The 19,544-nt window shown below is 53.0% G+C and overlaps 1 protein-coding gene across 7 annotated transcripts in view; it reads right to left on the reverse strand.

Annotated features, from left to right (window-relative positions):
• Window positions 1–1,545: 1,545 nt before the first annotated feature.
• Window positions 1,546–19,544, reverse strand: part of LOC144723998 (protein diaphanous homolog 2-like) — a 79,430-nt gene continuing 61,431 nt past the window's right edge. Inside the window, exons 23-29 of one of the 7 annotated variants that reach the window (XM_078602823.1) lie at window positions 16,051–16,175; window positions 12,790–12,954; window positions 12,216–12,354; window positions 9,557–9,652; window positions 7,577–7,636; window positions 6,399–6,435; window positions 4,773–4,862 (exon numbers count right to left, since the gene is read on the reverse strand). In XM_078602823.1, the coding sequence (XP_078458949.1) occupies window position 4,862; window positions 6,399–6,435; window positions 7,577–7,636; window positions 9,557–9,652; window positions 12,216–12,354; window positions 12,790–12,954; window positions 16,051–16,175 (623 nt within the window). In that variant the 3' untranslated portion in view covers window positions 4,773–4,861. Of the gene's footprint in view, window positions 7,637–9,556; window positions 9,653–12,215; window positions 12,355–12,789; window positions 12,955–16,050; window positions 16,176–19,544 lie in introns of all 7 variants that reach the window. The other 6 variants (XM_078602819.1, XM_078602822.1, XR_013586431.1 and 3 more) reach the window with 6 other exon arrangements.

Genomic DNA, 19,544 nt, shown 5'->3' on the forward strand with positions numbered 1-19,544 from the left:
CGACCTCTCACCGAGCAACACTTACTGCTGCGAGTAGTGGGATGAGAGTTAGGTGGTGTGTGAGATTCGAGATGTAGGAGAGTGCGTGGAGGGGCGAGTAGTGGGATGAGAGTTAGGTGGTGTGTGAGATTCGAGATGTAGGAGAGTGCGTGGAGGGGCGAGTAGTGGGATGAGAGTTAGGTGGTGTGTGAGATTCGAGATGTAGGAGAGTGTGTGGAGGGGCGTGTAGTGGGATGAGAGTTAGGTGGTGTGTGAGATTCGAGATGTAGGAGAGTGCGTGGAGGGGCGTGTAGTGGGATGAGAGTTAGGTGGTGTGTGAGATTCGAGATGTAGCAGAGTGCGTGGAGGGGCGTGTAGTGGGATGAGAGTTAGGTGGTGTGTGAGATTCGAGATGTAGGAGAGTGCGTGGAGGGGCGAGTAGTGGGATGAGAGTTAGGTGGTGTGTGAGATTCGAGATGTAGCAGAGTGCGTGGAGGGGCGAGTAGTGGGATGAGAGTTAGGTGGTGTGTGAGATTCGAGATGTAGCAGAGTGCGTGGAGGGGCGAGTAGTGGGATGAGAGTTAGGTGGTGTGTGAGATTCGAGATGTAGGAGAGTGTGTGGAGGGGCGAGTAGTGGGATGAGAGTTAGGTGGTGTGTGAGATTCGAGATGTAGGAGAGTGCGTGGAGGGGCGAGTAGTGGGATGAGAGTTAGGTGGTGTGTGAGATTCGAGATGTAGCAGAGTGCGTGGAGGGGCGAGTAGTGGGATGAGAGTTAGGTGGTGTGTGAGATTCGAGATGTAGCAGAGTGCGTGGAGGGGCGAGTAGTGGGATGAGAGTTAGGTGGTGTGTGAGATTCGAGATGTAGCAGAGTGCGTGGAGGGGCGAGTAGTGGGATGAGAGTTAGGTGGTGTGTGAGATTCGAGATGTAGGAGAGTGTGTGGAGGGGCGAGTAGTGGGATGAGAGTTAGGTGGTGTGTGAGATTCGAGATGTAGGAGAGTGCGTGGAGGGGCGAGTAATGGGATGAGAGTTAGGTGGTGTGTGAGATTCGAGATGTAGGAGAGTGCGTGGAGGGGCGAGTAGTGGGATGAGAGTTAGGTGGTGTGTGAGATTCGAGATGTAGGAGAGTGCGTGGAGGGGCGAGTAATGGGATGAGAGTTAGGTGGTGTGTGAGATTCGAGATGTAGGAGAGTGCGTGGAGGGGCGAGTAGTGGGATGAGAGTTAGGTGGTGTGTGAGATTCGAGATGTAGGAGAGTGCGTGGAGGGGCGTGTAGTGGGATGAGAGGGGCGAGGTGGGAGAGTACGTGGGAGGAGTGGTGAGACGGAGGCATTCAGAATTCGCTCGTGCACAGCTCCCTAAACTCCCAGTCCTCGCGGCCCACGACCACGCTCCGCCTTTCCGCGTGCACCAATTTACACCTCCGCATTCAAGTAGGAATCGACTTGTTGCGCGCTGCACGCGCCCGATGATTGTTAAACGCGTCCCACGTGACTCGCGTGACAAAGGCAAAATGACATCTCACCACATTAGGCAAAAAAACAACAACTCAAAACTCCTGCCACGAATATTTTTTCAGTCACTTTACTCCCATCACAAACAAATACATCCGTGGTAGACAAATCTAACACACAGCCACTGCATAGATTTATTCACATCAGTCGCTAGGGCCTGGCTTTACCAAATGTCCACCACGACCCGCTTGCCGGTCTCTCCGTGTTCGTGCGATTGACCGCCAGGGGCATTGCCGGCAATCTGCGAGGCGCGGGGCTCACCGAACCCTGTAGCGACAACAGTCTTTGTTTTCACAACAGTTCGGCCCGGATAATACCCCATGCATGGCGTAAGGTGGGGGGATGTGAGTAGTGTAAAGAGCTCGGGCAAACGCAACGGATAGCATCTCTAAAAGTCAACCAGCTGGCATGCATCGTCGGTGGATCGTCAGCCACGTGGACGCGAGACGGGGGGGGGGGGTCACCTTGAGACAGGGGCATCATCTTAGAGACGGTGGTGTCGCCATGACCTTAGCGGTGTCTGTTCACGCCGAGACCGTGACACGGGGCAAGGTTGAGGTGGTGTGGGCACGCACGCACACACACAAATACAAAGACTCCCCGTGTAGCCTCAACAGACTTTTGGGCTAAGTGCCGTTAGCGAGCGCCTATTGAAGGTCGGCGCAGCACACGAAGGGGTGGCCGTCCAACACCACGCCCGGCCGCCTTTGTCTCCTGAGTGGCAATGTTTACACACCACACCAGGTACTCATTTGAGGCCGAGTCGACCTAGGGGAGGCCCACAACCGGTTCAGATAATCGTCACCGGTGTTGGCCTTGAGTGGGGATCGAACTCGGGTCGCCGGGTTCGTAGCGCAGCGGCGACACACCCACCCACGTGCCCCACCGCATCGCGCGTCCAGGCTATGGGAGAGGGAATTGGTTGCGGCTGTGGTGTCATGCTGAGCAACACCGGGGAGGATCTGCAATCCCAGAGGTCGCCGCTTCGATTCGATCTCCCGGTGAGGCAGCTGAAATGGCGAAGTGAACCCAAAGAAAAAATCTCCCCCGCCTCTGCCCATGAATGTGAGTATATGCACAGACACACGTTAATGTCCGTGGAGGGTTGTTATTATTATTATTATCAAAAGGTGCTATCTGATGTCAAATAAACATTGCAGATGCCATCACATCACGCGTAAGCGCATGCCACTGCACGCTCATGTCGGCGCCAAATATACCGCGACTCAAAACTTAGCAGTAACTAAAAATAATATAGTAACCCTTTACACTCTTCGGAAAACGTCAGCGCCCGCCTGCATTCAGCACACACACACACGTGATTTTCAAAACCGGTTTCCAGGCAAAAAGAGACGCTAGCTTATCGGGATTTCAGCAGAGCTTATTTCGCTGGACAGGTCAACCCCACTTACACCACACGCCCGCCTTCTCTTGGCCAGCAGCCTCACAGCAGGTGACGTTAACGATGCCAGAGCCACAGGCAACTCCTTGCCTACATTTGCCACTGCACATGCGAGCCGTGCCGCGGTCAGCCCGGTGCGGCTCGCGTAGCCCCGGTGGCCGTTTTTCCACTGCAGAAACCGAGCCGTGCACGCCGACGTCACAAGCACCGAACGAGCGGGGACGCGCGTAGGCGCCGCGCCCTTGCGGCGGCGCTGATGTCGCAGACACCGAACGCGTCAGGCTCAAGAGCCAGATTCAGATGTCTTGTGACAACCACCGTATCACGGTTTGATTTTGGCTCGGCTCAGCAGCGAATAGCCAGTGGAAAACCACCCCTTACCGTGACGGCCCCGTCCTGGGTCGGCTGTGGCCAGTGGAAAAAGAGGCAAGGTGCACGTGCGACGCTGGCCCAAACTTTCCCAGCTCTGCTCTGCACTCTCTCTGGTGCTGTACAATCGGCACTAATGTATAGGACGTATTTACAACTATGCGTCACTACATGTCACATACTCGGTATATAGCCCTAGTAAATAAACTTAACAATGAACAATTAAAAAAAAATTGTATATTTATATATCTTATATATCCGGACACGACTCCACCACATCGTTCGATCGCGTGCGTTAATTGGCCCTCGAGTGAAGGACGATTATAATTAGTGAGCGTACACACGTGTCTATAGCGGTGGCTGTCCCGTGGCGTTTGCGACGAACTACAATGCTACACACGTGGGTCGTGCGTGAGCGCGTCTTGCTGGGCCGCACGCACGCACGCACGCACACACACGCTCTACTCCGTTAATACTGCGCGGGTATTTATAGACAAACGTATAAAACGCAAATGCAGGCAGCTTCAGCAGTCGGTCTCCCGCAAGAAGCGTGGCTGCGTCGGTTTGTCCCCGAAAGGGGCCGATCAAGGTAGCGTTAGAAACGCGCGCGTCTCTTTGCGGCGAACACGTTATGTTTTGGGCAAGACGTCCCCCCCCGGGGATTCGATTTGCTCATCGCTGGTGGAGCAGAGGGACGCGTTCCCGCTGGCGAGTCCGACACGCTTGATAGCGGAATTCTAGAAGCACCAAAAATATGACGGAAAAAAAAATAGCCACGCGTAGTTAACCGCTCCCTGCACGTTCAAGTTGACAGTTTCGTAAGACTCACACGCGACACGAGTGATTATTGCTGATACAGAAGTGACGACGTTTAAAATCAGTCGTTTTGATTTTTACAGCGGCGCAAAAAACTTGCTTTGACGACGCCGACCGATCGGAAACGCTCCGCTTGGGCAGGTGCACGCGTGTAAACAGAAGTGCTGACGGCCGATTTGACGGCGGCGGGCTGGAGGAGGGCACCGACGCCGTGGCCCGTCGTGGTGCCGTGTTCGGCCTGGTAAAACCAACGGCGGTGGTGGTGGCAGGGTGAGAGCGGCGGCGGTAGTGATTTAAAAATGGGGGGCGGTTACGGTCAAGGGAGGGAACAGGCCCGAGAGGAGATCCACGACGTAGGCCGCACCGTCACGAGGTCGTCTCGTGCGCGGCCGCTCGGCGGACCGCCACGCCGCAGGACCGCGAGAGACGGCGGCGGCGGCAGGATTGCGGAGTCCTTCATCCAGCAGTGGATTGACCACGGCCGATTTATGACGATGTCGGAGATGGGTATAAACACACGGCGGCGTGCTGCCACGCGACGGTCACAACGCTCTCAGCCGAGCCATGAGGGCATCCGCGTCCCTGTCCTCCGCGCCACCGCCTCCACCGTGCCCCCTCGGTCGCCCGCCCGGCGCCTTCCTCCGCTCCTCCGTGACGCCGTTGTTCCCCGGCTCGTCGAAGTTGAGCTCTTTGGCCGCGTGGGGTCGTGAGGAGGAGGAGGCTGCTGCGGCCATGGTGACGTTGTGTCGCGAGCGTGAGCGTTCCAGCGGGGCACGCTTGCTCTCTGCACACGGATTAATGCACACACACGCAGGCACGCACACACGCGCGCACACACACACACGCACACACACACGCACACACGCACGGTCCCACGAGTTCGTTTGCCGCGTCGGAGGGCAGCTGGGACGATTCGTCCGTCAGGTCGACGGATCGACCGAACGTTGAAATCGACTCTTTGTTTTAGACCCATCATTCAGGCCACTTGTAAACCGGGAAACCCCCTTACAAGCCCATGATGCCATCAATTAAGCAAGCCCCGCCCACTAATTTCCCATGCAGCGGCACACGGGGCAATACAGGTGAGACTTTTTTTACATCTTGTATTATTCGATTACATTAGTGGAGTATTCACACCGACAATCAGTGGAATGATCGGATAATTAAAATAATCGGATATCCGACCTCAACGCTGCAGCGCCCACACATACGGCGGCGCCGTGTCGTCAGGCTGCTGCTAGATGATGGCCGCCCCACGGCACGCAGACTGTGGGCGTTGTGTGGCCGACCGTACTTCATCACGATGCTCAGTGCGGCTTGGTGAAGCTGAGGAGCGCAGATGCAGGACATCGACTGCTCCGCCACTGAGAGCGGGACGGTGATCGGAGTGAGCGAGACATTGACCGCTCCGCCACTAAGAGTGGAACGGTGATCGGAGCGAGCGAGACATCGACCGCTCCGCCACTAAGAGCGGGACGGAGATCGGAGCGAGCGAGACATCGACCGCTCCGCCACTAAGAGCGGAACGGTGATCGGAGCGAGCGAGACATCGACCGCTCCGCCACTAAGAGCGGGACGGAGATCGGAGCGAGCGAGACATCGACCGCTCCGCCACTAAGAGCGGAACGGAGATCGGAGCGAGGGAGACATCGACCGCTCCGCCACGGAGAGCGGGACGGAGATCGGAGCGAGCGAGACATCGACCGCTCCGCCACTAAGAGCGGAACTGAGATCGGAGCGAGGGAGACATCGACCGCTCCGCCACGGAGAGCGGGACGGTGATCGGAGCGAGCGAGACATCGACCGCTCCGACACGGAGAGCGGGACGGAGATCGGAGCGAGCGAGACATCGACCGCTCCGCCACTAAGAGCGGAACGGAGATCGGAGCGAGGGAGACATCGACCGCTCCACCACGGAGAGCGGGATGAACGACGCTCGGTGGAATAACCTGCGTTGCTCGCGACGTGCGGGTGTCTTGCAACCGAAAACGCCTCTGTGCTAACGGATCACTCCAAACGGAAAAAAAAGATTCACAAACGCATGGCCACAATGCACAATGCAATCACACGCAGAATCCAACATGGAGAGGCAGCAGCGGCAGCAGCTGGCGGCAACAAAGAGCGATCAAAACGAGCCGTGCACACAGCAAATCATGAAAGCGCAACACAAATAGCAATGTTACACGTTCCTTCTCCGACGCGGAATCATTCTCGCCAAGGCATGCACGACACAAAGCACGTGGCTAAAGCAAACGGACAGAAACCAAGCGAACGTTCAAAATGGTCAACCAAACCAAGCGCCGGGTAGGGGTGGATTTACCAGACGTCCACAGGCAGCGAGTGGCAGGAATGGGCACCTGGGGCGAGTGACATGGACCCATCAGACCGAGCACACAACGCACACAAATGATTTGTCAGGAATAATAAAATAAACCGTCGAGCGTCGATTCGTTAAAAGAGCCCACGACGGCGCAGAAAACCAAAAGCCATTTCCGGATCGTGTTGTTCCGGTCACGCAGTGACGTGGGGGGAGGGGGCTGGGGGGGGGAGTGTTGTAATCAATCTCACACATTTCCATTTCCAAACAGCGGCCATCAGATTTTCAACAATGCTATCGCTTTAAGCGGTAAGTCTGCAGAACATTTTAAACCTTTTTTACTGCATTATGTCAATTTTCAAAGATCATCACGTGGTCTTATAAAATGTTTGACAGACACCAAAGGTGGATGCTTCTTTTGTTCCTCTGAAAATGGGTTATGCCGTAGAAGAGTTCAAAAACAGATCTGCAGACGACCCCTTGAATCGGTAGCGTGGGCTCAAGTGGTTAGGGTTAGTGCGAGCAGCAGCAGCATCGAAATCCAGAAGCCCTGTCACAAAGAAGCAACATTCAATGCCCAGATTAGAATTTCCAGAGTTTATTGTAATACCCCTTTTCCACTGGCGCATCTGAGCCGGGCCACCGCATGGGGGAGGGAGGGGGGGTGGGGCACGGTAGGGGTGGATTTCCACTGGCAATTTGCCGTGCCGAGCCAGAACCAAACCGCAGAATTCGCTGGCCTCGGAAGACACCTGAATCTGTGAATCTGTGAATCTGGCTCGGTGGCAGGCTGGGCCTGGGTCGGGTCTCTTTGACGCGTGATGTTTGCACAGCTTCACCGCGTCGTCTATCAGTATGTTCAACTTCCTTTTCACCGTACGTAGCCAACCGAGTTAATCCGAGGTGCGGAATGCGTCGCAACTCGTCAATCGTGCGTAATTACAGCGGCACGTGCTGGCTTGGCACGGTTCCGGCGTGGCTCAGTTGTTCAGTGGAAAAGAGATAAATATTGGAGGGGGGAAAAAAAAAGCGTAGTTGGTAAGTTTTTAAAAAATCATGCTGCTCGAGTCGCAGGACGAGCGCAAAGGGAGACGGCGGAAAAGCTGCGGGCAAGCCGGATCTCCTCGAGCGCAGAGACATGGCGGAGCGGGGACTCCCGTTGCATTGTTTTTTGTTTTTACCGAGTGTTCCAAACCTATCGATGGATCGCCGGGCCTGGCCAGGCAGGTTCACACACTCCTCTGTTAAAACACAATCAAAACACAAGCATAGGAAAATCACGAACACACACGTGGACATTCGTCGCTGGAAACTTTACAGTGTCTCCCCTCCCCCCCTCCTCCTGTGAAACCAAAATAGATGTTTACACAGAGACTGGTTCGCAATTAACCGCTGCATTGGCAGTTGCGCACAAGCGCAATTAGCAACAACAAAAACTCACATTCATCGATAATTCTGTGGCTTTAAAAGATCTAATAAATAACAGGTGACATTTTGAGCAATGGCTATTTCTCCTTGGTGTGCTGTGAGGAAGGACCATTGCCTAAAATTTCGCCTATTTCATATACAGTAGACTCTCGATTAACCGCGCTCCTGAGATTTTGACACAAATGAATAACTCGTGGATTTTCCCTTAAGCCCAAATTAATAATCTAAAAACAGTTGAACATTTTTATTCTTCGAAACGACTATTTACAAGTCACGTGCTTAATCCGAACAAATATGCGTGTGTTGATCGGAAGTCTGTACAGCAGCGGGCCACCGATTCTTCTGCGCGGGAGCAGGAAAGTGTTATCACTGAGCATGCACATCGGTCGGTCGGTCGATCGTTAGGATTCCTTCTAAATCGAAAGAGTAGTAATCGAAATCGTCAGTTGTGCTTCATTTTGAGTGATTTATCCAATAATTTATTGTGACTTTTAATTTACGAAACTTAACTCCAAATTTTGATTTTATTCATTAACAAACTCAATTTAAAGCTCCGCGGAAAATAGATATTTATGGATTATCCGCGATTTGTATTTATCCGCGGCCGTCCTCCCCGTCATTAGCGTGGACAATCGAGAGTCCACTGGATATCTTTTTGTTTCCAATGAGTGTGTTTTAAAACTGAATTCTATTCTTCCGTATGGCAGCAATATGTTCAGGTGCTCGGTGCCAAGATCGAGGTCTGCTGACCATGACGAGAGAGGGCTTCAAGAGGGAGTTCGTCTAGTTTTGCTGTTCCTCCATTGAAGGAGCACAAACTACAGTGGTTCACTGTGTCCGTCTTTGGTGTGGGTTGCCTGGCCACAGTCGCACCACTGCGGCTCATCTTTAATTCTACATTCGTGAAGGAGATGTGCACGTCAGCCTGCTGATGTTCTGATGCGGTTGATGGTCACACCATCAATAGGCGCTGTTTATGCAAGAAAAGCACCTTTGGGAAATGTATTGGAGAGCAGAAAATTAATTGACGTGGCTTTGTCAACCAATCCCATGCCGGATCAATGTCCGCCAAGGTGAAGGTTGCCGACGCTACGCTGATCGCGGGCGGGAGGGGGTCGTCCCCCCACGTAGGTGAGGACGGGTTGATGAAGGAACATCACTCACCACTGATGTTAACCACGGCCAGGAACTGAACTCGGGTTTGCCAGGTTCACACCACTGAACCCCCCCCCCCACCACCAAAAAAAATGATACCGCATATACAACAATCTATCCCGCTTTAGATGAGGACGTGGTCACATTCTTTAGCAGATGCATTTCAGATGCCCCAGACAAGTAGGATAATTGTACGTTTTTGGATTTGTGCAAGCGTCGTCGTTATTTCCCCGACTCGTAACCGGACACCCTGCGGTGGGCCGAGGGAAGACATCGCCTCGAGTCTCACAGCGTATGTGAACAAGCACCGCAAACACCAGGCGTGTAGACAACGCGATAAGGTGACGTGAAAACACCTGTGCCTGCAATGTGCGTGCACACAAGTGATTGGGCAGGAGTGTGTGTATAAGTGACTGTGCGCACAGCTCAGTGTGTGCATGTGCACATTGCAATATGTGTGTCTTGTGTATGCACACAGGTGAGTGTCTGTGTGAACAGGTGAGCGTGTGTGCGTGCGTACAAGCGAGCGTGCACACATACAGGAGTCAGGTGAGCGTGTGCGTGAGTGCGTGCGTTACCTGCGGCTCTGGGCGTTCGTTTCCTGCGCTCCCTGAAGGCCGCGCCCGACTGCAGGGCTTCGAGCAGCGAGTCCATGACTCCCGTCTCATCCCCTTCTGCCGGGACCACACACGTGACCGCAGCCACCAGATCCCCACACACACGAACATACATTCACGAAACCTGCATGCGCACGCACACAGCTCAACACAACAGCCGTTTCCTCGTTTGTACGCTCGCGTTCCACCGCTTGCGAAAGCAAACGCGCGACGCTATTACTCGGGACAAAAACAAACCGCAACGTGAAAACAAACCTGAAGCTAAATCCCAGAGCGTTATTTGTCCACATTTTTCTCTCGGTTGCTGTCTATAAACACCAGTCACCGACACGACTAAAGAAGACCCGGTACAATTTAGCTATTGAGTTTGTTATTTGTGCTCGAGTGAAACTGCTGCAGGTTGATTGTGTTTGTTGTTCTATGACAAGGCTGGAAACTCTGGCGCACGCGGGAGCAGCATCCGTGGGCGCGAGTGGAGAGAATGTGAATTGGGAGTGAGAGAGAGAGGCAATGAGGGGAGCTGTCAGAGCAGGGTCGGGCGGAGAGGGCTCCGATTGCAGCAAGTTGAGTTTATTTTGACCATCGAGGCGAGAGCTCAAGAGACCGGCTTGCAAACAGCTCACGGGAAAGGTTAAAGGCAAGAGGACCACAATGCACTTCTTCGGGAACTAGTGATGGTTTTTGTAGAATGCACAGAGGCTGTGTGGTTTTAAAAAATAAAATGTTGGGGATTGTTTTAAATTTAGGGCCTTTACAGTGCAGAGCTAAACTTAGGTCTGCACTGTTATTCTGTTATGATGGGTTTTATCATCATTCACAGATTTTTTTTTTATGAAGAGTCTCATTTGCAAGTTATCTGCGTCACAAAATGGCAAATGCAAAAAAAAAAAGTGAAGCAATAATGCAAGTAAAAATCAGAGCAAAGACAACAGTGCTACGCGTGCGACAGAAAATATTGCATCAACATTAATTGACGCGAAATTACAATTTCCCTGTCGCGCAAGTCGGCTCGGGCAGATGACAATTATACTGATTAGAGCGCACACTCACAAAATTAAGTTACAGAAACATTAAACAGATATAGGGCGAGCATTGTACCGAGGTGTAAACAGACAAGGAACTATACGTCAAATGCAACTCAAGACATTGTCAAGTACTGGTGGAAGATTTAAGGGAGGAGGTAAATCTGACTGGAACATTTCAGGGAGTGCAGGAGATGTGGATTGGGCAATCTGTCAGGGCGGGAGGCTTTGCCGAGGGAAGCTCCTCGGATCGACGATGGGGAAGAAGAGACGGAGATAGAAGGATGAAGCTGCTGCTCGACACTTTGAAGAAAGGGGGGTGTCTGTACGCGGCAAAGAAGACGACACCACAAGGCTGGAGCGGGGTTGGAGGGAACTTGAACCGCAAACATCACATTAGGCAGCTACACCAAGAGAGAGGCGAGGGGAGAGAGAGAGAGAGATGGACACTTATACGTTCACAGCGTGCCCTCGGAGAGCAGTACCGTGTCACACACTGCACGTTCGGGTTCTTTGAATCTGCACCCACCACCCCCCGCCCCGAGACACAGAACGATTATTGGAATCGCGAATTCGAGTTGTCGCTCGCAGCTGGGCGGGGGTTCGGCTTACCGACCAAAACAAACACGGGCACAGACAATTACCCTGAGCCGTGATTAAACGAGGAGAGTCGTCCCACGACGGCGGCGAAGACGCTCCATTGTGCTCGGGGCGTGCCGTCAAGCATCGATTTGCATACAGCTGCTCTGGCAGTTGACAGGTGGCAGATATGAAGTTTCACGGGGCTAGTGGAGTCGTCTCAACAACAACAACGACGACGACGACGACAACCTCTGGGCGGGAAATTTGAAACAAGACGACAACACTGGGTTCTATTTGAGTTGTTGGTTTACAAACTCGCGGTTTTGTTTGTGAGCTTATCAACTCATCAGATCTGCATGTGCTACCGGTCACACCTGCCCTCACAGTGCCCCGGGCATCTGATCGGCACGCAAAGCGGCTCAAAGCGACCAGGGAGGCACAATGACCATTGCGGTACGGCGTGGATGCTTATGGCATCTGCATGCAATTGCATCTCAAGTCGCGGTTCAGAAACCGTGTGCATATTTATTTAGTAGATTGAGAGACCTGAGAGTCTATGGGTCTCTGCGTGAGTATTGGTCTTTCGGTGAGTATATTGGGTCTCTGTGCCAGTATTTAGGTCTCTGTGCGAGTTTGTTAGTCTTCATGTAAGTCTGGTGTGCATCTTTATTTTAGAGAGAAACAAAGATACAAACAGAAGACGGCAGAGTTAAAAAAACAAGGATGGTCTTGAGCGATTGTTATTTAAACGTTTTGGCAGAATGAATAAATACATGTGAACGAGAACCACGGCAGTCACGACATTTTGCCAATCGCAACGATGCGACATTTCTCGTGGACCCGGTATCGTACGACGCATCGTAGTACCGCCACGTCGCGACGACCACACGCGGTCGGGTCGTGAGAGCCGGTTGCCCCGCGTGTGCCACCGCCGCGCTCCGGCGTAGCCGGCCACGCTAGATGCTCTCCGCCCCGCTCCGGCTAACGTTGGCACGGCACGGCCGGGTCGGGCTAACCTGCGCGGTTGATGTCGGCCAGGTGCTTCCTGCGCTGCTGCTTCTCCTGCTTGTCGCGCTCGGCGCGCTCCTTGGCCAGCTTGGCTCGCCGCAATTTCTCCTCCGTCTCCCGGCGCTTCACGTTCTCCTTCACGGCTTGCTGATGAGCACGCAGGCGGACGGCACGGGGAGGGAGGAGGGACGACGGCGAAGGGAAGAGGGGGGGAAACAAAAAACGACGAGGTCATCGGCAGCGGTGGGGGCTTCATTTCTCACAGAGTATTTTTTTCCCCCGGTCGCCGGTAGACGGGAGTATGCGGCACGTGATGAGCAGTAGCCGCGTACAACTGCATTGTGGGTCGTGCTGGGTTCAGAAATATTTGACGGGTTGCCGACCCGGACAAAACCGACCGGCATTGAATATCCTGGACAGTTGCGTACGACTCGCAAAACCAGCTGCGCGGCATGATGGACCAAGTGAGATGAGTTATGGCCGTTTTGCCAAAATGTGCATCATGCCAGCGTCCCTCCTAGCTGTGACGTGCCCTGATCACATCCGGTGGGGGATGGTGAGGGGGGCGGTGATGGCACTCACCAGGAACATGGTGCGGAAGCTGCTCACGTCCCCGAAGAATTCCTCGGCCGCCACCTTCTTGGGGTCAAAGACGAAGTACTCCCCCAGGCCGAGGAACTGCTTTTGCATGCTCTCATGCATGAGCGCCAGCGTGTCGTACGTCTCGCGCGAGGCGCGCGCAAAGCCGTGCATCGCGAGCGCCGGTCAAGGAACGCAAACGCTCGCCCGATGAGGCCGACATGTAAACAGCAGCGTTTATTTTTCTCACCGAATATTTCCCAGCTTGCTGCTGGACTGCAGTCGGTTGTAAGTGGCTAGTAGCCGCGGCCATCGACAGACGTTATATTGGATGCGGTGTCCTGGGCAGGTAAATGTTACGGGTCGCCGACTCAAGACAAACTGCTATCTCTCATGGCCATGAATCACATCAAAACATATGCCAGAAAAAAATAACTAAAGGAAAATCTGCGAAGCTCGAAAACAGGTCACTCATCTCACACTGCAATTATACGATAGCGCGGCTTGTGTGTACGTGTCTGTGTGTGTACGTGTCTGTGTGTGGGGAGCGGTAGTGTAGCGGTTAGCGCGCTGCGCTATGAACCTGGCGACCCGGGTTCGATTCCCGCTCATGGCCAACACCAGTGACGATTATCTGAACAGGTCCCGGGCCTCCCCTAGGCGGAGTCAGCCTCAAATGAGTACCTGGTGCAGTGTGTAAACATCCTCACTAGGGAGATAAAGGCGGCTGGGAATGGTGTTTGCCACCCACCCCCTCGTGTGCCGTGCCGGCCTTCATAGGTGCTTGCTAACAACACTTGCCCCTACAATCTGTTAAGGCTATACGGGGGATCGTTATCTTTGTGTGCTCTATGCAGGTCGACTCGGCCTCAACTTCGCCACTGGGGTAACAAAGGTGGCCGGGCATGGTGCTATGCTGGCCTTCATCGGTATTTCGCGAACAGCTCTTGCCCCAACAGTCTGTTAAGGCTATAGATGGGATCTTTGTCACCAGTGGGAAGCACAGGCGGTCCATCTGCCTGTCATCTCAGTTTATTAACCCATAACACCTGGGTCTGTCCCGTGACCTCCTGCCAGTGAGCATTCTAGACCTCACGTGGCCACAGAATGGACCTCGCCAGGCACAAGCGCTGCGGTGACATCACCGACACTTAGTGGCGAATGGCGGCTAGCTGTTGCCGTTGTTGTTGTGATGCAAATGATTGTCCTTGTGAAAAAATGCTTCGCGTTGCTTCGTTGAGATTATTCCAAAAACAAGGGCGAGCCAGCTGAGGCCGGCGTGGGTGCTCGGGCCATCCTGTTAGGAGGCACGCGGTGGGGATGGGGGGTGGGGGGCATCTTGACCCCACTTCTATGGGAGCGGCGGTACACGATCGCGTGGCCCGGGACCGATGCAGCGATTAGCTGGGAGGAGGAACGCGAACAGCAAATTCCTGCCCGTGCCAGATAAGCGATGCCTAACGTCCCCAGTGATGAACCACGCAGCACAGATACGTAACGACTATTTTATGCTCTGGTCCACCGCTTATGAGATTTGCTAAAATATTTCCGTAGACTTTTTTATTTTCTTCCCCCGAGTGTTTATTTTTAAAAGCGCAGATCGCAGATAGCATGAGTACAGTTAAGTAGAACCCGTAATTAATCACCTGTGGATCACGCAACTGTGGTCAAAACCCCTTCTGATGGGTGTCGAGGAGGTGCCATGAGCTGGTTTGCCAAGAGAATGCGGTACAGCAAAATGTGGACTAATCTCCACCTGCTTCCATCTGCTTGGAATCGAGAGTTGCCCCCCACCCCCCGCACGCGTGGCTTTTGTTCCGTCCTCCGGTTTCCTTCCGCATGTAAACACTCATTAATTGGCTGAAAAAAGGCTTCATATATAGAGGACCGCAGAGCTTCGGGCAACCGTTGGCATCGGCTCACCGCATGGCTGCTGCCGTTCCCGCTCTCCCCACTCGTCTGAGCGAATACTGTGTGCGGTGCGCGTTACAATCCGAGTACAAATACTATTATATTTCAGAGAAATGGAAATTGACAATGAAAGTGGAAAAGTGTGAAAAAAAGCGTGGAATGATGTACGCTTGTGCGTTACACTGAAGGTTACATTTCGGAACGTGTGGATTCACAAGCGAACAGCGCAATATGTAGAGAAATAATATTGACTCTAAGAAGTGCGTGGGATTGGGCAAAACACGTCAGCGATAGATGGCCGGTGGTTGAGACTGGTGAATGACAGTCAAAGGGGGGAAAACAAGTCCCAGATTGCAACCACCAAACCACGGCGGAGGAATAGCGACAGCATGGGGGGGGGGGGGGTGGTGGAAGAAGGCCTTTATCTAGCCGCGGGTAGTCCATAGCTGCTGCTGCTGCTCGTGCTGCTGATCGCGACGATAATAATAGCGCACGGGGTACCGCGTCGGAATGCGACACGCGACGTGACTTGAGCTGAATGAATCAACGCCGCCACGCCCAAGACGGGCGGGCGGGGGGCGCACGTTTGTGCGACCGACTTCCTGGACCAAAGGAAGGAAGACGCCAGGAAGCCTATCCTGACGCCACCGCTTCTGGCTGCTGTGCCTCTCTAGCTGGGGCCATGGGGATGGCGGGGGGCGTGCAGGTCGGATAGGGGGGGGTCAGGACTGAGGATTGTGTCATTCCCCAGTGCCTCCATTTCAAGCGCCCCCCTCCCCCCCTGGGTTTGTTCTCCGGCAAAGGTGAGCGTGGTCGCGTCCTTGGCCCCCTCGGTGGCGTCACCTTTTGTTCGAATGGGAGCCGCGGCGAGCATTGTGGGAAGCGAGGTCGGTCGTTGAGAAGTCTATTTTATTTCTCTCGGTCTCCTTAAGATGCCGCCAGGTCTTGTAAAATTACGTTAACAAAAAGTAATGTTGTCTTTTCTTGTAACCCGTTGTAGCCAGGGGCTTAATATCTCACAGAATGTTTTCCTGGTTGCCGGTAGGCTGGAGTCTGTGGCACATGACCAACAGCCAAGGCCACAGCGAGCGGTAGACTGGATGTGGTGTGCCGGGGATTTTAACGCTCGAGTCTCATGAGGGCTTCATTTATCAGTGAAAATGTTTTACGGGTCGCTGGTAAACTGCGGTTGGCAGCACGTTACCAGTAGTCGCCCAAAGCCGTGGAGGCGGGACGCATACCGGATGTGGTGTGCCGTGCGCGGTAATATTTTCTGCGCGACCGAGCCGAACAAACCCGGTCGATGGCATCGACCGCCGTTTCCCACCGCGCTTTCTCCACCGCCAAGGATATGGTCATCTTCTCGACAAACTTGTCGGTGTCGTCGTCGGTGGTGGAGAAGGCCTTGAGGTCTCCCTCCAGCTGCTGCACCTGCTTCTCCATCTGCTTGAGGCTCTTCTGTAGATTCTCGGCCGCCACTGCAGCACAAGGCGGACAGAGGGAGGGCCGCTTCAGCACGGGGCAACCGAAAACGATCCGCGGTGCGTGAAAAACACGCCGCGTGCGATTCCTGCAAAATGCAAGACGTACAATTTCCGTAACGTTTAAACGGTTTAGCCAGCGCGGTGAAGCACGGCCAGACCATCCCCACGACCCGCACGGAGTGGGGAGGCGGTGGATTGAGGGCGCGTAGGAAAGCGAGCCTCCTCGTGTGTGGATTAAACAAGGTCACTCGAAGGAAGATGGACGGATTGTTACACCTGAAGACTGTTAGAGATGGCTTGGGGAGGAATTCATCCAGCAGCGAATTGGTAATGGCTGGTGACGATGATGATGGCACAACACATTTGGTACTCTTATTATAATAATTATTTGTTTTACTTGTATATCCAGAAGAGCCACACTGATTGCAATGACTCTTTTTCAGGTGGGTCCTGCATTGCATGTTTATTTTAAGATTTTTAGGCCAAGCAATGAGTGTTTATTATACATGTGGGAGGAAACAACCGGGGCACCCAGAGAAAACCCTCGCACGCAACGGTGCAAAGCTCTATTCCCACCGTACAGATGGAAACAGATGGAGATTCAACAGCACTTTGCTGTATTGCCTTTCCCCGGCGAGCCAAGGTACGGCACACCTCCTCGACTCCCACGTGAAGGGAGTTTCACAACATCTGTGGATGATCCCACCAACTCTCACTGCTGCCTCCATAGCGCTGCACTGCTGGCAACATGCAGCACAGTTACTACTACCACCCGACTTTGTTGCAGTTTGATTCAAACAAATAAATCCGCGATGCGGTACCAGAAACAACGACGCTGGGCTCAACGTGGGCAACGGCCGATTTGTCAAGACTGCCTTTGTGACCCAAACAATAAAGGGCACATACATCATCAGCCGTGACCAATCCACTGCTGCGCAGATTCCCCCACGCTACCGCCATCTCTCACGACCCCCGCGACGGGACGATGCATCTGGCAACGACAACGGCACGCGGAGGACAGAGCCAGGCAGGGGGCCCCCCGTGACACCTCGACCGATCGTCGACGCCGCGGCCGTGCTGCACCGTGGGGGGCCCTCACTGTTAAGTGGCTGACGGCCGTGGCCGGGCACGGAATGTGGCGATGTTCTGCTGACGTGCGCTGCGCAGGGGGAAGTCTGGGACAACGACTCCGGAAATCCTGAACAGAACCGGCTGATCCGGCACAATGAAAAGAGGACCGGGGAGCCCCTCCACTGTGGCCGAGGTGATGGGGGGGGGGGAGATGGGTGGAGGCGTTTAAAGTCAGCGCAGACAATGGCTTTGCTATGAATAAGCAACTGGGTGGAACGCCCTTGTGATCACAAAAAAAGAGTAATGCACTCTTGCATCAAACAATAGATAAATGCGGCAGTTCGCCTACGATTGTTTGTTGATAGAATTTCCGTCGACTTCCCGAATAAATTCCATCCAATTTTTCAAACGTGTGGACGTGTAGCGAGCCTGTATAACAAGGGGGGGGGTGGGAGGTTGTCCTGGAATAATGCGATAACCCACGAAAAGTTCCTTTGTCCGTAAAACTTGTCGTTTGCTGATAGTATCGGGGAACTAAGTGAATATTTAGGTTGGTTGTGTGGCCATCTGTGGGGCCAGAAGACAGAACACAATCAAAATAACACGTGTGTCAACGAAGCCAAGGTAAGTTCAACATCGGCATCATCAGCCATTCTCTATCTATGCTGGTTGAAGATCTCGCCCCAAGCCATCAACATCTCTCATGGCCCTGGATTGTAGAAATCCACCACGCTCCTGCAAACAAGCCGATGTCATCACTCCATCTCTGCATGAGGAGCATTCCATTCTCTGGCTGCCACTCCCACATTAGTCTGGACCATTGGCCATCATCTCTTCTTGGGGCGCTAATCGTGGCAAGATGTTAACGACCTCGCCCGGTAAGCAGGTCGTGTGTTTGATCCCGATGTTGACTCCTGTATGTGTGGAGTTTGCATGTCTCTCTCCCCATGGTCGCATGGATTTTCCTCCGGGTCCTCTGTTTTTTTCCCTCCACATTTAGAATCAACGTGCGTTTACAGTATTTGGCTGCTCTACATTTCCACACGATGAGCCACTTTGTTGAGCTATCATTTGTGATGGCCAGGTGGCTTACGAAAAATAGCTACATAGGTCAGTGGGCCTTACTTTGTAAAATAAAAAAATAACCTGCTGAAATTCTTTGGTTCTTTCGGTATAATTTTATTTTATTTTAATTTTGTTGTTTTCTATCTACGTGACTTTACCGAAAGAACCAAAGAATATGAATTCCCGCAGTCACGAAAGTTTTAAATCAAAATTTAACCTGCTTATGTTTTCTAATCCATGTCTTCCTATTTCTGTCTCGCAGCGTAATTCCAAGCGTGCATCGCTCCATGCTTCTTCTTTGCGCTATTTTCAGGAAAGATTTGTTTTCTTCTCATGAATGACCGAGCCTCTGAACTCTGTCATAGCAGGTGGCACGCACTCATTGATGGTACAGATGTGTCTCATCATAGAAATGATGATGAACCCAGAACACGTGGAGCTGCTACATCACACGATCACTCTGCGTCATCTACTACAAAGAGAAATGCTGAAAGAGGTAACGGAAGAAATCTAAATGTTTTATTTTTTAACAATGTGTATGTGTATTTACCCAAGAAAGCCTCACCAAGTCCAAATATTTTATCAGGAGGGTCCTGCCGAGTTTTTTTCCAGTATGGGGCAATGATTTTACGTGTAACAGGTAGATTTTATACAGTGGGATATGTTTTGGCCAATACCAGTTGCATTTTAACTAATAGAATCAAAACATGTATTTATACCTGAGAACCCATGGAAACCCATTCAGAACAGGGGGAGAGCATACAAAGGCCACACACAAAGGACTGGAACTCAGTTCCCTTTTTGCGGCGAGGTACAAGCGTTAACCACGGTGCCACCGCACTGCTGCTGCTGCTGCCCAAAAGCTCAAAATTATCATGAGAATAAATACATGAAGATCCAGAATCTCAGCGCGAGCTGTGTGGCGTGAACTCAGTCGCTCAGCGCGGGCCTCGGCACTCCACTTGGCACGGACACAGGAAGTGACTCGCTCGCCGCTCGTTACCGTGGCTCTCAATGGGAGGAAATCACGAGCAGGGGGGGGGGGGGGTCGGGGACTGCTGCACTACGCCGCACGGACCGCATGTGGATTTGGAAACGAAAAGGACGATCTGCTGCCCTCTGCCAGGCCGATAAAAGAGGACAAAAGTCACCCTCTCACCGCCCCCTCCTTTCTACACGAGTGTTTGTGTTGCAAACACCACGCGTGCGCGCACATGGGAACTATGT

The sequence above is a fragment of the Lampetra planeri genome, chromosome 19 (assembly GCF_965212315.1).
Source record: "Lampetra planeri chromosome 19, kcLamPlan1.2.h2, whole genome shotgun sequence".
Taxonomy (NCBI): domain Eukaryota; kingdom Metazoa; phylum Chordata; class Hyperoartia; order Petromyzontiformes; family Petromyzontidae; genus Lampetra; species Lampetra planeri.